Source organism: Cynocephalus volans, chromosome 1 (assembly GCF_027409185.1).
Source record: "Cynocephalus volans isolate mCynVol1 chromosome 1, mCynVol1.pri, whole genome shotgun sequence".
NCBI lineage: Eukaryota > Metazoa > Chordata > Mammalia > Dermoptera > Cynocephalidae > Cynocephalus > Cynocephalus volans.
The window spans coordinates 11,778,717-11,796,821 of NC_084460.1; the positions used below are offsets into that span (position 1 = coordinate 11,778,717).

At 43.5% G+C, this 18,105-nt stretch overlaps 1 protein-coding gene across 1 annotated transcript in view; it reads left to right on the top strand.

The window, feature by feature from the left end:
- RIN2 (Ras and Rab interactor 2) overlaps positions 1–18,105 on the top strand; it is a 161,422-nt gene that overhangs the window by 137,193 nt on the left and 6,124 nt on the right. The window contains exons 9-10 of the mRNA XM_063101459.1: positions 13,184–13,489; positions 15,313–15,444. Coding sequence (XP_062957529.1) covers positions 13,184–13,489; positions 15,313–15,444 — 438 coding nt within the window. The remainder of the gene's footprint in view (positions 1–13,183; positions 13,490–15,312; positions 15,445–18,105) is intronic.

An 18,105-nucleotide genomic window follows, 5' to 3' on the forward strand; every position in this document is an offset into this window, starting at 1 on the left:
AAGTACAAAACAACACCAAACTCCACCCCCTCCCCCGATTTGAGTGGAAAAATCAGTTTCTTAAGGTAGCTGCTGTGTGCCAGGTCTGAGAGTGTTTTGAGGAGCGAGGGATCGGAAGTGCAGTGATTCTGTTCAGGGATGGAGTTTGTGTCACTTGGCCTCCTGAGGGTCTGAGCTGCCGCCTGCTGTTTGCTGTGTGTGCCGCATCTGCTGGGAGTTTTCCGGGTATTTTGTTCTGCTTTGTTTGGGAAGTAACTTTTTATTGAGGTGTAGCATATGTTCAGAGAGTGCGAAGATCAGGTGTGCAGCAGGAGGAGTTTCCATCTTGAGCACACCTGTGCAACAAGCACCAGCCCAGTAAGCAGGACATGACTAGCATCCGGGGACCTGGGGACCCTGTTGTCCTGCAAGGGTAATGGCCCTGCTGGGCTCTCATCCCATAGGGTTCTGTAAGAGACAAGTTTATTTTGTGTACCTTTAAAATAAGTAACAGTGTGGAGGTCACACGAAAGGTGTTTTCTCCAAAGTCAACGGGAAAGACTTTAATAATCTCATTTAAGGGCCTGATTGTTAATCGTTACCCTAGCCAAGGTGGATTTGAATTTGGCAAGCAGTCTTTTTTTCCAGGGGGAGAGTGTTGAATGGTGTTTTGTTGTTGTTTTGGGTTTTGTTTTTGTTTTTGATTTGAGGAGATTGACTCTAAGAGGTTAGTTTCAGAGACTTCATTTACTGGGCAGCAGCAGCCTAAAGAGCTACTAAACATTTCCAGGCAGTTTCTAAGCTAAACCCAAATTTATTTCCGATTGGATCTGTTTGTTGAAAGTAGTAAACTGTGTGTTGTAGAGTGGTCTCTCTCTTTCTGTCTCTTTCTCTTTTTTCTCCTTTAAGTGAATCTCAGCAGCTCTTTGATTTTCTCACAAAGGAATCAAAGCCTTGTTTGTTTTCCTGTGGTTTGACTGAGCGGGTTAATCAGGGCGTGGTTAGAGCAGTGGGTGGCTAAAAGGAATGTGGCCTGGTGATGTGCCTTAGAATTGAGAAGGGCTTCAAGAAGGCAGAATATCCGTGCACACCTCTTTTCCCCATCCCACCGGAGCCGCCCCTCTCAAGGCAGACCAGGTCTGAAAGTATTAACAGGACCCCCTGAACCTGCAGGAGAAGCTTCCTGTCAGGCTGGAGGAGATGGGGGAGCCAGGCAGGCGCTGATGTCAGGTCAGAGCTATGTGGCAGCAGCGCCAACCAGCCCACAAGGAAGAGGCTTCCCTCCTGGGGTAAAGGCCTTCACTTCCCTGCTGATGTAGTAATCACCAACCCAAGTTAGTCCCGGGAAACTCTTCTGCCAGCTTCTTTTATAGTTAAGTTCGGATTGGGTACTTGCTCTTAGAGCTCAAGGGCTCATTTTCTCCAAAAACATGCTGAAAATTACACACCTCACTGCTCCAGAAGGAGGCAGCTTTTAATTTACAATCCAAGGTCATAACGAGAAGGAGGCCCAGGCAGCCTGTCCGAGTTATTTCAGTGGATCCTTGCCTCACCCCTGTGAAACAGGTTTTGGCGTCCCTTGTGCAGTGGAGTGAGGCAGGGCTGTGCCAGGTGGAGCCGGTTGTCCCAAGGCCACAGCACCTAGTAGGCAGCAGGTGCAGTACTTGAACTGTTGGATCAGACACCTGTGGTTTTCTACCCTCACCCGGCTGCTGCTGCTTGTGTTATAGCTTTCCATCAGAAGTAATAGCAGGCTAACCCTCTGTTGAGGCAGCTCAGACTAAACCTGTCTGCTGAGGTGTGGGCTTGGCCTCCGGAAGAATTGCCATGCTTTTTTATTGGTTTATTTTTTGTTTTGTTTTGTTTAACTTTTGTATTAAAGCAAGCAGTTCATTCTGTGGCTTCACCAGTGAAAACATCACTTTGTTTTGAAAGTGTAGTGAAAGTGCTGGACTTTTGAAATTAAGAGGAAGGTGAGTGGGAGCAGAGGTCAACCTGAGAAACTCATCACAAGCCCAGTTGGAGAGAGAGATGTGACCCAAGTTATTAGAAAGCCAATCCCCTACCATGTGCAAGTTACTAGATTAGGATTCTGACATGCAAATAGACTTCGCCCAATTGTCTGTGTTTTACATGTTCCTAAATGAAGGGCTTATGAGTTTACTAGGAACTTGCTAATTTAGTGATAACTTTGAGACTCATAACTAATTCATGGTTGTGTATGGGTGTAGGTATTGTTCCTGTTTTGCAACAGGAATAGAGACCAAGATGTGTAGAGTGATGGATGTGCAGAGAGGGTTCTGCCCTGGTGAACAGAGGAGCTTGCATTCAGCCCAGACCCTCTTGTCTCAGTTGTGTGCTCTCTCCCACCATACCTCACTTCCTGGGAGGAACGTCAGATAGTCTTCACTTTAAATGCCATCCCCAGAATACCAGGCCTCAAATTGTTCTGAACAGATGTCTGCTAATGCTTGTAAGGCTTTTCAAGAATGCCAGTTGAGTTTCTCTGCTTTAAAAAACAAACAAACAAAAAAAACTAGTCCTGTCCTCTTTTCCAACAACTCCTGGAGGAAATTACTCTGAACTAGGAGACTAACTTAAATCTAAATTTAAATTTAGGATTCTAACTTAAAGCCTAGATTTACAGAACATCCGTCCTGAGGACAAGGAAGTAGGAGAGGAGGCATTTCATTGGTTGAACCTGTGTAGAATTAGAGCAGTCATTCCTAGGTGAGCATGACCATGGGGAGGCATGCATTTGGGTCTCTTGTATGTGGAGATGGTGCTAATCTGTCTTCTTTAGAGGGTGGTTCTTCAGTTGCATAGAGGAAAGCCAATGTAGGGGTGGGGGGGGGAAATAGTTCTCACATATTCTCATCTTGTCCATGTGCTGGTGTCCTTGTCCATTCTAGCACTTTCTAGGCAAGTGTAAATGATAAACAATGAATCAATCTCAAAAATGAAAATCTGCCACAGTAAATGTTACGTCCTATAATGGGAAATTGGCATTCTACCTTGACTGCTCTTTAGAGCACTTTTATCCAAAAGCCCTGCCATTTAGAGGTTCTTGAATAAATATCAGTTGCCTGACAACAGCGTGGCTCTCTCGGTTGGAGAATGAAGCCAATAAGGGTGAGACGTGGGTTAGCTCCCACGTGAGCCAGCTCTCTATTCATTCCAGGGCCGCAAATCAGGCTTCCCTTCTGGACAGCTATTCACCCAAACATGTGCCCCCAAAGTGGTACATGGAAGAGCAAACCAATGCTGTAACAAAAAGTGTACGCAGCTTTCAAGCCCTACTCAAAGTCCTGGGGTCCGTGGCTTCATGGACAGATCAAGTTACACTCATTACAGTGTCCTGAGCCATGAAGTGTGGGTGGGGGTGATGTGACTTGTTACTCCAGCATGTGCTCCTCATTGGAGGGTTTTCACATCACACCACTCTTGATTCTTTCTTTTTCAACCAATGAGAGAAATTCATCCAAAATTTCTGGTAGAGAAATCTTCATTTTGCAGAACTTGCTGCAATGTTGTGGTTAGTGTTTTCATTTTAGTAATAAATAAATAAATAAATTAGTATTCTGACTTAATGTCAATCTTGGGAAATTCTTCTGTTTTCAAATCTTGTTTCAAGAAAAAAAAAATTGCTCCAACTCCAAAAATGTTAGTGATCCCAAATTTTCTATTTTATTCAAACTACTCACCACAGACTATCAACAGTGATACAAAACAGCCAACTGTTCGTATTCCTAAAAGACAGTAGTGAAAGACAAGACAACGTTGTTTGTCTTTCTTTAATTGCTATGAACCAAAATGTGTGTTTTCTCCAAAGAGCATTTTAATTAGTTGAAGAAAAAGTACTATTAAACTCAATTCCCACATATTTCAAGAAGCATCTCGATTTATGTGTCCAAGTCTTTTTTATTTTTTATTTTTGTTTGTTTTTTAATGGAGAAATGATACCGAAAAAGTGGTTAGACACCAGAAAGTACAACATCCATAGAAAGGGAGATTGAAGTGATTACCTAGGAGTTAAACAATCACAACTACTTCGGTTCAGATCAGCTTTTTTAAACTGAGTATTTACGTCTGACTCAAGCATCAGTATCTAATGTGACTTGTTTTTAATTTTTCAATTCACAGTGTGGTTTGAATCCCTGAGTTATCTGCTCTTTTTTTTTAGATAAAGAGCCATTCTGAGAGATGTAGCCATAGAGGCATGTTAGTGCCAAGTTGAGATTAAAACCTTCAATGTTCTGACCTCCGATCTAGTCCATGCGACCCTATCTCCTCACCTGAAAGGAGCAAACTTCCTTGTACAGTTAACAAGGGGTAGAGGAAAAGGAGCAAGATTGGTGTCTTGTGGCACATAAAAAGAATGCCTACATTATCTCTGAAAGTTAGTTTAAATAGATAGAACACAACAAGAAGCTCCTTTTTTATCCCCTGGGGGGAGGGGGGCATCATTTGTTGAATAATTTTTACTTTAGGGCATCAAAATTGAATCAGTTACCTTAGATCAACCCAAGGAAGGTTGACAACCCTGGAGTTGAAAATCTCTGACCACGAGTCCCTGAGGGAGCTGTTAGCTCAGTAATTCAGAAACCCCAGCTCACAAGGTGGGGATTAGGAGGTGGCATCCCAAAAGAAGTCCCATGAAGAGGTTTGTGCTAGATTGTGTTCTGACTATATCCCTAGAATCTTCCTGCCTCCCTGGTGGGAAATAACACCAGGTAAAAGAGGAATTCATGTAGGAATTGTGGATCATGACCCAAGGGACACCTAAGACACTGCACTGATTGTGTGGAGGCACCAGGATCTATAGGGCTGGGACGCATTTTTACATTACTCTACTGCCAAAAGGATGGTTCCAGTTGGCTGCCTTGGTCAGCGGGCGCCGTGTAGACAGAGCCCCACTGGCCTCCCAGCCCGGCCTCACTAGCCGGTCTCGCAACAGTGGATAGGTGGTGTAGGCAGAGCCCCCACTTTCTCCTCTCATTCACGTGTCCACTTTGGAGTTCTCGGTATTGTCAAGGCCCAGAGGGAGTCTCAGGGCTGCTTCATCTGCAGAGTCAAGGAATACATATTCCACACATACTGGGGTTTAATAGAGCCCAGCAAAAGCACCGATAATCCTGTGTTTGGTTCCTTGTGGTTTACTTTTTTATGGTTTACACTTTTATCATAGAATCCCCTTTAATCCTACTAATGCCTTGGAAGTCCCAATTTATTATCCTCAATTTTATAGATGAAACAAAAGCTTAGCAAGGTCAAGCCTTGCTGCAAGTGGGACCACCACCAACTCCCGTGGGGGGCCTCCCCCTCACATCTCCTGGCAGTAGGTTACCTTTCCCGTTTGTGTTATGAGGGTGACGACCACAGAGGTGAAGTCACGTCATAACAGAGGGTGCCTGCCGGGACCCATCGCTGATACTGTTCACCTTGATGGCCTGGCCAAGGCCGTGTGTGCGGGTTTCTGCCCTGTCAAGTGAAATGTCCCCGCCTCCCGTGCTCTCTTCTTTGGAAGCAAGTCACTAAGTACCACCCACACTCAAGGGCAGGGGTAGAATTAAGCTCCACCTCCCAGACGCAGGAGGAACTATACACATTATTTGGAATTCTTCGAAGGGATATTGGTCCCTTCTCCCCTTCCTTCCTTTTTACTGGCCTTTTACTAGAAGGCACTGAAATCCATCTGATGGATTTCTTACATAAAACAGTACATGGATATATTTGTGTATAATGGCCTTCCTTGAAACCCACTGAAATGAGCAAAATTGTAAGTGAATCATAAGCCCAGTGCTTGTCATCTTTTTCCTGGTACCATCTTTGCTGGGCTGTTGGGATCTACCTTAAAGTGACAAAGTGTCCTTTATTATTTATGGGCCACAGTGTGCATTGCTCATACTTAAAGCAAACCCAGGCGACAGGATGTCCCTGCAGGATGACAGGGGATGCTGTCTGCCCCACACCTAGGCAACAGTTTCATCATTAGAGATACATCTGTATTCATCTGCAGAGGTAAGGAGAAGAACCATAATTATGTAATTTTCATGCAGTCAAAGGAAGGGTTTTCTGTTTCATTTGACAAATACTTTTGGAGCACATGCTACTCACAGACCTTGCAGGTGACTGCAGATGGCTCCAGTCATGACCCCCAGGTCTGGTTTTCAAAGAGCATCCTGTCGAGGAGAGAAGTGCCGTGGCAGAGACAACAAAGAAGGCCCTGAGGATGCGGAGGGTGGGGAGGAGCCATGCAAAGGAGGCAGGCTGCAGGCTTCATTGGAATCCACGTTGGGAAAGGCTGGGAGCCCACCAGATGCAGGAGGAGGGGCATTCAGGCAGGGACCAGCACGTGCAAAGGCATGGAGGCACAGAGGACCCACAGTATTGTTTGCTTCAGCAAGAACATGGGCTGCTTATGGGGATGTGGTGGGAAGAGGAATGGGGGAAGAAGCAGGGGCAGATCCCCACGGACTGTCGGCATCCTTATGGTGGTAGAGAGCATTCTAGAAAGATCACCCCAAGCAGGGTAAGAGTCAGACTATTTAACAGTCTCTCTAGGCCAGTGCCAACCAATCCAAACGGATGCTGGCCATAAACACCTGTGGACCAAGGTGACCAGCCAGGGTGCCAGGGCCTGGGGTGGACAGAAACAGCAGGTTCAGCAGTGTGACCTGGGCCCTCCTCAGTGAACAGACCAGAAACTCAATAAATGATGAACTGACTCCACCCTCCTTCCCAGATGCAGCAAGGCCTTGGGGGGTCTCCCTCCCCCACTAGGCACTGTGTCCTCTCATCTGTGGCGAGATGGGTGTCTCTCCCTCAGCTCCCACTGCTCTGGAGGACACAACCGTCCAAGACGGTCGGCCCATCTGTGGTTTTGAGGCTGTTAGATGGGGACAGAATGAGCCCATGACAAAACACTAGGAGTTTTGAGGCAAGGAAAACCCAGAGGCCCGCCTTCAGATCTTCAGTGTTTGTGCCTTTGGATGGGAGGAGCTGAGGACGAGTGACAGAGATAGAAGTGCCCAAGAGAGAGAAAGATGGGCAGGAAAGCAGGGGGCTTCTTAGTAATTTATCACAGCACATTCAGGTCCTGTTTTAAACCAAGCCAAACCCACAGTTAATACCACAGTTAAAACTGGCCTGAATCATTAAACCTGTTGTCCCTTTTCAAAGGCATCCACCCTTTGTTCAAAGGGAATGGAGGAGGCCGATGACTTCAGCATGCTTACCAGGTATCAGAGGCACACTGGGTGAGTGTGAGTGGCCCCATTTTACAGATGAGGAAGCTGAGGCTGGGAAAGGTCCTCTTCCAGTCACAAACCAGAAAGCCACCCGTTCAGACTTTACCTCTGACCCAAGTGCCTCTGCAACACCAGTTGGTCTGCTGTTCATGAGCAATTTGTGAAAGATGATTAGCAAAGTGCTGTGGTGGCTGCCTGGGTGTCGCGCTAAGGCTTTTCAGGATGCCGTCTTCCACTTTCCTCACCTGCCCACTCTGCTGAGAGGGGATGGAGGAATTTCCTGGCTGGAAGGCAGAGGAGTATGGGAGCTCAGGCTGGACTGCTGGTTTGAAGTCCCTGCACTGCTGCCGATGAGCCGTGTGTACTTGGTCATGCTCCTTAATATCTCTGTGCCTCAGTTTCTTAATATGTAACATGGTGTGGTGCACACCATCGTGCCCCGCCCACTGACACTTGCTTGCCAACTTGATGACCGACTTGATGTCCAACTGCCAGCACCTGTGACATTTTGCCTGAGACCTTCTCAGGGCAGGTGGAAAAGGCTATGGAATTAACACGTACCCCTGCCCCAGGAGCAGCCCTCAACCAGGGACTGAAGGGAGCAGGTGCAGATAACCCTGCTGCGTCTCCTCTTGGGGAATGACTCCAAGGCATGTTCCACCTGCCTCTTGGAGTTCTGCAGCAGGGCTGGCTCCATGTGCCATAGTGATGATAAAGCATGCCATACTGGCTGCCTTTCCTCCCTGCCTGCAGCTTCCTTGGACCACCTCCCAGATTAAGCATTCACACTCAAATCCTTGTGTCAAGGTCAGCTTCTGGGAGAACCTAACCAAGACAAATAGGGACTGTGTACGCACGTTAGTCAAAGGGTTGTCTAAATACACATGAAGTGCTAAGTAGAGCTTGGAACATGCTGAGCGCTCATTCAGCATTCATTGTGATCCTTCATGCAGCAGTCCAGCCAAAGGAAAATATGGTAGCACATTAAAAAAGAAGCAGCAGCTCGTTTTGCCCTTTTTGTGCAGAGGCAGGCCCATCACGCCGCCTCCCGAGTTGTTTGGAGAAGGAGCAGCCCGGTTTGCATCTCACCTCCACCAGCCCGGGGAATTCACCCAACACCCAGCCTCTTGTCCCATCCATAAAATGAGAATGACGATAGTTCCTCCTTCACGAGGATGCAGTGAGGGGTAGCAAGGTAAAGTGCACACTTTTAGAGCAGGGACTGTACCAATAAGCGCCCAGAAACGTTAACGATTAGAAATGCTTGAATTTCACAATTTGATGTCCCTACAGAAAAGGCCTATGTCTTAATTATCAAACATTAGCTTCTATTTCTACTTTACTTTTTAAAAAAAAATTAATCAGAAAGCTAGAACTAGAATAAACCAAGAAGCCATATGATCTAACCTCATTTCTTACCTTTGTCAAGTAACTTTAGATTATAATCTGTACCTTTTTTTTTTTTTTTTTTTTTTTTTTTTTTTGGCGGCTGGCCAGTACAGGGATCCAAACCCTTGACCTTGCCCTGGGAGAGCATGGTGCTGATAACACCAAGTGAGCCACTGGCCAGCCCTTATAACCTGTACATTTCTAATATGTTGTTTAGACTCTGGGTACTGTTAGAATCCCCTGGAGAATGTTGATTACTATTTTGAATTGCTTTAGCAATCACCAACTCAGGGTCAGACTGCTACTTCTGTCTCGCATTCCTTGGGCAGTGATTCCGATGGCATTCCAGACAGTGGCAGTGAAGTGACAGGGCCAAAGTCACTTAGAAAAACAGAGCCAGGCTGGCTGCTGGGCCTCAAGGCTCCCAGCGCTCTTTCCAAGACAAATGCCTTCTCTGGACTTCCACCTTGGCCTCTCAGATTCTCACTTCGCCTGGGCCAGCAGGGGTAAGCAGAAGGTGCACAAACTTAGCTGATGCACTATCAGGTGTTGTGACACTTCCTTGTCTGACCTCTGGAATCTATGCTATAGGTCAGAGGGAAGGAAAAGAGACAAGACTTGTCTCCCATTCTTAATAGAGAAGTGAATTGCTTCTTGTCTAGAGGCCAGTCCATTGAAACACTTTCTACAGATTACTATGTTAAGTAATATTAAGGCAAGGAGAACCTAAGCAATTGCCGTGGTCTGTACCACTTTTTCTTGTGGATGACTTTTGGGGTCATTTGATATCACCTATATAAATATTTCCAGAAAACTTGTTTCTAGTTTTGGCCATTCAGAGAATACAGCTAACATTTGGTTTCTAAAATTCAAAATGTAGTTCAAAGAAATCTCTAGCATTTTCTCATTAGAAAAATAGAAAAGACATTAATGAACTTTAAGAAAAACATATAATCATCATATTCATTTTTCTTTAATGATTTCGGGTGTTTCCGGGTATTTGTTTCGTATGTTTGCTTGTGGATGAATACAATCAGCATAACTCCAAGAACTGCAGAACCAGATTTCTTCAGTTCAAATCTGGGTCCCCCTCTTGGTAGCCGCATGACATAGGTCTCTTTGGGTGTCAGTATCCTCGCCTATAAAATGAAGAAACAGTAGTCCTTCCTGCATGGGGTTTGTCTGAAGATTTGAAGCGTCACTGCAAGTCAGGTATCTAGAACAGTGTCATTGTTCTCACAGTTCAAACAATAGTGTCCTGTTTTATTGGAATTCAACCAACCAGAGAAAATAAAAAACAACAGAGTAGTAATTTATACAAAATGGGATCAATATGTTCTTTCCTTTTTTGTCTGAGCTAGTCCACATTCTGAAAGATTCTCTGTTCCTTCTGTTCCTCAAATCGTTTTTCCCTCCTGCTTTACAAGCGGAAACTTGCTTTTGTGACTAGACAGAAGCGGCTGGGTCACAGGTCCCTCTTTTCATTTGGACTTTTCTCCCCTCTTCTTAATGCTCATTAAGGAATTGGGGTGAAGGGTAGGAATAAAGCCCTGAAAAAAAACACAAAGACCAGTCTTTCTCATTTTTAAATGATGGTCTTTGAAAGAATGTACTGAAAAAAAAACTTTTTTTTGCACTAGCAATTATTTTTTCATTTGGGGTTTTAAGAGAAAAGGAACTACTCGCTTCGCAATTGGTCCTAGGTTTCAATGCTCCTAACAGAGTTCTGCAGCCCTGTTTTTGCCCGAGGGGGGAATTTAGGGTGCAAAGGCCAGCAAGGATGAGATGCAAGAAGGAGCCCGCCCAGCTTGCTAGTAATGAACTTTCTAATGTCCTCATCCCCTAGGAACAGCTCTGAGCCTTTTGGAGATGACTTGTATTAACACTCTAGCCCAGAGGTGACCAGGCTTACCCTGAAGTTGAAAGTTGCCCTTAGGGTTCAAGGTGAAAATCCCAGCTTGGTCTTCAGTTGTTTTCTGTTTCTCTGGTTTATACATGTTTATTGAGGTTTAACTTAGATCCATAAAGTGCATTTATCTTGTGCTCAGCTTGACGTATTTTTATATATGAGTACGCCCGTGTAGCCACCACCCAGATCCGAATATAGAATATCTCCTTTGCCCCGAAAGTGTCCCCATCCCCCCAAGGATAACTGCCATCCTGACCTCTGTGAGCACACATTAGTTTTGCCTTCTTTTGAACTTTATAGAAGTAAAATGCGGTAGGAGATACCCTATATCTGGCTTCTCGCACATGTCATTGTGTCTTGTTGCATCTGGAGCAGTAACGTCCTCTTTTCATTGAATGAATATATTCCATTGTCTGAATTCCATTGTGGTGTTCCATTGTGTGAATATACCCAATGTATTCATGATATTGGGGCCTTGGGTTACTTTTTCCAGTTTTGAGCTATTACAAATAGCACTGCTGTGAACATTCATGTACATTCCTAATTGATGACTGACATGACTTTTCCTTCCCCCACTTTGGTGACCCCATTCTAACCAAGTGGTGGTCACTTATTACCATAAATGTAGCTTTCAGAGCTTTCAGATGAGAGGAAGAAATTGGTAAATATTTATAAAGCACCTGAACTTTAGAATTAAAAGATCATTTACTTTGAAAAGCAGAATAAATGATTGTTTAAAATAACTGTATGGCCTCAAGCAAGCCATTAGATATTTCTGAGCCTCAGTTTCCTCATTTGTAAAATGGGTTTAATATTAGTGTTATGCAAAAATAATGGAGCTATTGCAAGGATTAGAAGATAATGAAGTAAAGAGCTTAGATTGAGCATAACCCATTGAGCACTCAATATTAATTCCCATTATTGACTTTCTATCATAACAACTATATAGGGTAAAGTCAAAGCTGCTGTAAGTTGCACAAATGTATTAACACCAAACAACGAATGCAAACCAAGGAATTTGTTTTAATGCCAGCCACAAAATAAATATGTTGTTCTGCTTTTCTTTGTACTTTATAACCTCTTTGCTTCAACCATGAATTCTATAGTTATATAAAGCTGTATATTTAAACAAAGAGATCTCCTGGCTAGAATATGGAGGTGAAGGAACAAAGAAAAATGTGGGCTGGGGAATCTGATCATTGTGGGGCCAGCGTTAACTTTTGACCTCAGTTTTAACTTTGGGATATGGGAACATTGCTTTTGGTATTTGTAAATCTGGCTTTGATTTCTCTTTGTCCCTGGCCTTCTAATAATAGGTAATAATTTCGGTTCAATATGATCTGATCCAGTGTCAGGAATTTCAAAGGCCAGAGGGATAATTCAACTATTTCCAATCTTATACGTAAACAGATTTATGAGCTTCCAGAATGGAATCACACCGAAGTGTCATAGAGTAGTATACCTGCTGCTGCTAGGGTGGAGCCCGGTTGGCTTTGATGACAATGTGCAAGCACATGAGAGGGAAAAATTGGTACTGAGAAATCAGAGGCTTATTATTTTAGAAATCATCTCCAGCCTAGATCTCTGGATTTATGGTACTGATCATTTTAGTATTGGCCAAGAAAGCTACTCTGTTGAGTGACCATTCAAAGAAAGAGGGAAAATAATGCCTCCCACACCTGAAGGCATTTCCTAGCTCTGAACAGAAAAATACTTTGAAAATTTTTAACTTTTAATTTTGACATCATTGCAGACTTACAGGAAAGTTGCAAAAATAGTATCAAGAAATGTCCACCCTTCACCCTGATTCCCCAAATGTTTAGCACGTGGCCACACCTGCTTCCTCCTCCTTTCTCTCTGTCTGTGTTTACACACACACACACACACACACACACACACACACACACACACACACACACACACACACACAGCGCCTCCTTTTTTTTATTTTTGAAGCATTTGAGAATAAGTTGCAGACAGTATGCCCTTTTACCCCTAAATACTTCAGTATGTATTTGCTTAATACAAGGCCATTCTGTTACATAACTATGATATAATAATCAAACCCAGAAAAGTAACACTGATGCTGTGTTAACACCACCACCTAATCTGCAGGCTTTATTCAGATCTCATCTAACATCCCACTGACATCCTTTACAGTAAATGTGATAAGGAATTTTTTGATCCACAATCCAGTCCAAGATCACATATTGTATTTTGTTAAATTAATTTCTTCAGAAAACATTTAAAGGGATCTTGAACCTTCACTATTAAAAAATCCTTTCTTTAAGATAACATATTTGCTTTTCAGTTGATGGGATGATTAACTGAAGGACTAGGTCAAAAGAATGTTTTCTAGAATATTTGCTTTTATATGGGGGGTTGAGGGAGGGAGTAGTTCAAACAAATTTATTTAAAATTGTATTGATCATATGCGAGTAAGACATTGTTAGGGAAGATTCGTTCTTTCTGGCTTTACAGAAAAACATTGGAGTGGGAGTCAAGACTGCTAAGGGTTGTTTTTTGGTTGGGTGTTACGGTATGACTTGTCTGCCCTGTAACCAGTGCATAGAGTTGCAGATGTCCATTCCGAGAAAGACGTTGCGTTCCTTCTTTCTTTAGACAACAGTCTCAGTAGCTGCACTTTCTTTGGCAGATGTGGTGTTGGAAAAAGCAATGCACAAGTGCATCTTGAAGCCCCTGAAGGGGCACGTGGAGGCCATGCTGAAGGACTTCCATGTGGCCGATGGCTCGTGGAAGCAACTCAAGGAGAATCTGCAGCTTGTGCGGCAGAGGAATCCACAGGAGCTGGGAGTCTTCGCCCCAACCCCTGATATTGTGGATGTGGAGAAAATCAAAGTCAAATTCATGACCATGCAGAAGATGTATTCACCGGAAAAGAAAGTCATGCTGCTGCTAAGGGTCTGCAAGCTCATTTACACTGTCATGGAGAACAACTCAGGTGAGCTGCTCGAAGTCTAGGCTCTTGGTCACCTCCCATTGGGGCCAGTGACAGCCACTCCCAGATCAGGCTTTCTGATTCCCAATATCTCCTGCCTTCAGCCTCTTGATTTCAGCAAGCAGTTCACAAAAATACAGGTGTTGCTCTGCCATCTGGCAAAGTAATCACATGCAACTGATTAAGAGCAGGAAAAAATGTAAGCAGATGAGGGCAACAAGATTTTTGTACAATGCTGATCTATTTAAAGATTTAGTTCAGGGAGGTGGTTATGAGTTCAGTCTCTGGAGTGTGAGTTCAAATCCTCCCCCTGCAAATGAGTTAAGCAACTGAGGAAATTTGGCCACCTTCTTCAGCCTCCTATGCTGCAGTTTCTGTATTTGTAGTTGGATAGGACCCTTTCCTTCCTAAGGTGGGGATTAGCTGAGATAACTCCTGCATAGCACCAAGTGTAATGGAAGTATTAGCAATTGTCATTGCCACATTTTGGGCAATGAGAGTTCATGTCAATGAGACAGCAAGTGTTAGAAGTTCAGAGTATTCAGTAAGGAGGCTTCATTAGAGACATTTCACTGGCTTGCCTTTCTTTGCTACAAACTGAAGCAATGTAAGTGGAATTCTCCAAAGAGTTACAAAGTTGGAAAGTAAACTCTCAGATTTCCCCTTGCTGTTTCCTGCAGATGCAGGAATAGCCATGATTCATGCATGGTGATTGAGCCCTGCATTGTTCCAGGTCTTCAGTGAGCTTGTTGTAATTCCATGGGCGTTTACCAACTCTTCCTCTGAGTGGAATTGCTTAATGGAGAAACAACAGAGAGAAACACAGCCTGTATTAACCACTGCTTGAGTACATAGGAATATGTGTGTACTTTGCAGATTGTTGAGCAGTGACATTAATGTCTGAGCTCTTGGGCTGGTAATGATAGCATGTGAACATTCCCTCTGAAATTTGCAAGCATATTTCACATACAGGAAGTATATTTTCTATAGTTCATAAAATCATTTATAAAAATTCCCAAAATAATATCTGCACAGGGTTATGTTCTTCTGAAGCATGGTTTCTCAGCCTACACACTGATGACATTTTAGACAGGATAATTCTTTGTGTGGGGGCTGTGCTACTTCCTATAGGAAGTTTAGCAGCATCCCAGATGCCATTTGTATCCCCACCCTACAGTTGTAACAACAAAATATGTCTCCAGACAGTGCCAAGTGTACCCTGGGGGGCAAAATCACCCCCAGCTGAGAACCACCATTGTAAAGAAAACTAGAAATAAAGACTTAAATTTTTTGGCTTGTAATGCTATTGATCAATGTGTATACTCAACATATACTGAATTGGCAGATTTAAATATATGTGTGCCCATATTGAATACAGAGCAAAGTTTATTCCTGGTTTCAGTTTAGTCTTATCATTATGTTTATGATCGGTGTGCACAGAAAATGATAGGAAACAAGACACAAAGAATTAGCATAAGTAAATATTTTGTAAATGTTTTATAATATGATTTGCTGAAAGTTCAGATATTTAAAAGTACTCTGACCTGTTGCATAATTTTATACAATTCATGAAAGTGGAGAGACATCTCTAATGTCTTAATTGACTCATAGACATTCATTCTGAAATTGTGAGTAAGGGCTGGTCTCTGACATTAGCAGCTGGGAGGGTCATGGGCTACAGAGGATTCCAGAAACGCCCACCTCTGTTTATAAATAGCATATTTCCCTAGAATGACTTTGTGCCATCTAATAATAAAAGCAGCAAGTAGGATATGAAAGAAAAAAGTTTAGTAAAAATATCCCCCTCTTGCTCTTCCTAATCCCAGGGAGGATGTATGGCGCTGACGACTTCTTGCCGGTCCTGACCTATGTCATTGCTCAATGTGACATGCTGGAATTGGACACTGAAATCGAGTACATGATGGAGCTCCTTGACCCATCACTGTTACATGGAGAAGGTAACAAACTTGAAAAAGTTGGAGGAACTGTGTGCTTCTTTTTTTAATTTTCACTTTTTTTAAATTAAGATGAAATTCATCTCATAAAATGAATCATTTTCAACTGAACAGTCCAGTGGCATTTAGTACAATGTTGTGCAACCACCACTCTGTCTAGCTCTGGAACATTTTTCTCACCCCAGAATAAAACCCTACACCCATTACGAAATTATGTAGGTGCTTTTTAGACATCTTGAGAGTTAACAGCATTTTTAAAAAATTTTAACATAAGTGAATGTACTGACTTTTTTTCTGATTACAAAAGTCATACATGTTCATAGTTGAAAATTTGAAAAAGTCAGAAAAAACGCAAAGAAAAAGTGTAAACCTGCCATAATTATACTTCACTAAGATTAATGGCAATAAAAAATACCATTCAACAGAATAAATGCCATTTTAAAAAAGAAATGTTTCATTTGATTCCAAGAGGAAGTTATAAACTTTGGTTAGAGAACATTTTCATTGCCAGAAAAAAATAATCTGCTATTATATCAGAGAAATGAAGGCCTGGCTTTTGTTTTAATTTTTTTTTTAATTTTGTTTTCAGGATGAACACAGCATTAACTTTTTTCCAATTTAAAAAACAGTATCTGCTCATTGTTAAAATACAAATGTGGTGGAGTAAAATCTGGGTGGTTTGCTTTTAATTCACCTTCATAGTTCAGGTTCCTTCCTGTGTCTGCCCAACCCCAATGCGTCTTAGCAGAAATTGCTTCTGCTTACACATCAGTTAGGTATTTTATCATGGAAATAATTTGGATGTTTTGCACTGCCAGTGCACAGCCTTGAAAAGCAGAAATAACTGGGACTCTTCTGTAAGCTTGTCTTTTTAAAGGAGAACAAATCAGGGCCTGTGCGCAGTGAATCCTGATAATCCATTTTCGTATATCCATATAAGGACCCAGACAGACCCTGAGGTCATTTTTTTTCTTTTCTTTTCTCCAGTGAGTTTCAGTCTGGGCTTGAGTAAAAAGGCTCACCTGCTGACAGGATTCCTTGGGGGATGGGTCATCCCCACATTTTCCCTGGAGGTAATTTTAATGCCAAGTTACCCCCAGCATGTGTCCCTCAGTCTCCTCAGTCCTGTAAGGGGAAGTCGCAGGCCTATCAGAGGGACTCCCTCCCTGGAGCCTGGAGTCAATCCCTTCTTGGCCCTGGAGCAGAAGTGCTGACTCGAGTTAGTGCTGAATGCCTTCGTCCCAACTCCCACCCAGACACATGTGCAGGGGCCTCTTTCACCCTGTTACCCATTGCCTGTTATGTCCTCTCATAAACATTCCTGACCAGGGACCCAGGCACTCCATGAAGAGCCACCAAGACCCTCCCTGGGCCTGTCCTTTCCTGCCCTGCCCCATTACCCTGGAGGGGAAAAGCACATGGTTTTGTCTAGGGACCAAGCTATGCTCTCCTTTCTTCCCTCCATCATTATTACAATTGGGAGGTTTTGTTTTATTTGAGCTTCAATCTTGTTTAATTCTAGTAATAAGTACGCAAAGCTCTTGGGGCTTTGGGGAAAGGGCATGGCAGTTTCACTCAGAAAATCACCCTTCTGTTGCTGACCTAAGACAAACATATGCTTATGTCTTGTGATCCGTGGATAGAGATGACCATTTCCTGCCACCTTTCCCAGCGCCACCCCAGAGCAAGGCCCTGTGTTGATGACAGATGGGTAGGTGGCTGTCTTCCATGCTAGGAATCCCACGTGAGAGAGACACAAAGACACATCTAGCAAAAACACAAAGCAGCTGGTGGGCTGGAGCTTGAACCAGAGCCTCCTTTCACTTAACTGTGTCTGGGGCATCTTGACCTCCTTCCGCGGGAGAGTGGGCGGGCCAGCCAGGCTGGCTGTGGTTACAGACCAGGCCTACGCAGCATCGAACTGGAGCTCTGCAGACCAGGAGCAAGAGGCTGCTGAGCAGTGGCAACACGTCACAGATGGGACCCTTCCGTGGCCTGCCCAAAGCCCCCTTTGGTTTGCGGGGCAGCGGCCCCATCTCTTTTCTGCTGTTTAAGCAGGTATTCTCATTTACGGAAAAGTCATCATAGAATCCCTCATAAGCAGTTAGCTCTTGCGGTAGGGTTATAGCTCTGCTGAAATTTAAAACCTTCCTCTAATGACATCCACATGTTTCAAAGTGTGGTCAATTTTGTGCTCCCAGCATTTTGAGTTTTCCGCTTAGTGGACTCTAAAATTTGAAGTCTAAAGGAACTCCCACCACCCCCATAAGGATGGTAACAACCTCCAAATCCTAAATCAAACACTGACAGGTTTTCTCCAATGCTAGCGTCCATGTCGATTTCTCCGGAAATTCTCTGTGTAGTTTTTACATTCTGTACTACTGAGTTTCACACTCAAACACGTGCTGATCTGTTTGGGGGCAAATATTTAGTGAAGATCAACAACTCAAAGCTCTGGACTAGGCATTGTTTGGGCTGCCACAGGGAAATTACACCACAGGTGGCAAGTCAGGAAAACCCTTCAAATCAGTCTAAACAAAAAGCTTGACATGTGACGTATATGTAGAAAGTATAAGGCTTGGGGTGGGCTAGATCGTGCTGCAGTAAAAAAATAACCTCCAAGTTTTGATGAGCAGACCTGAAACCAGCGAAGGTGCTTCTCTT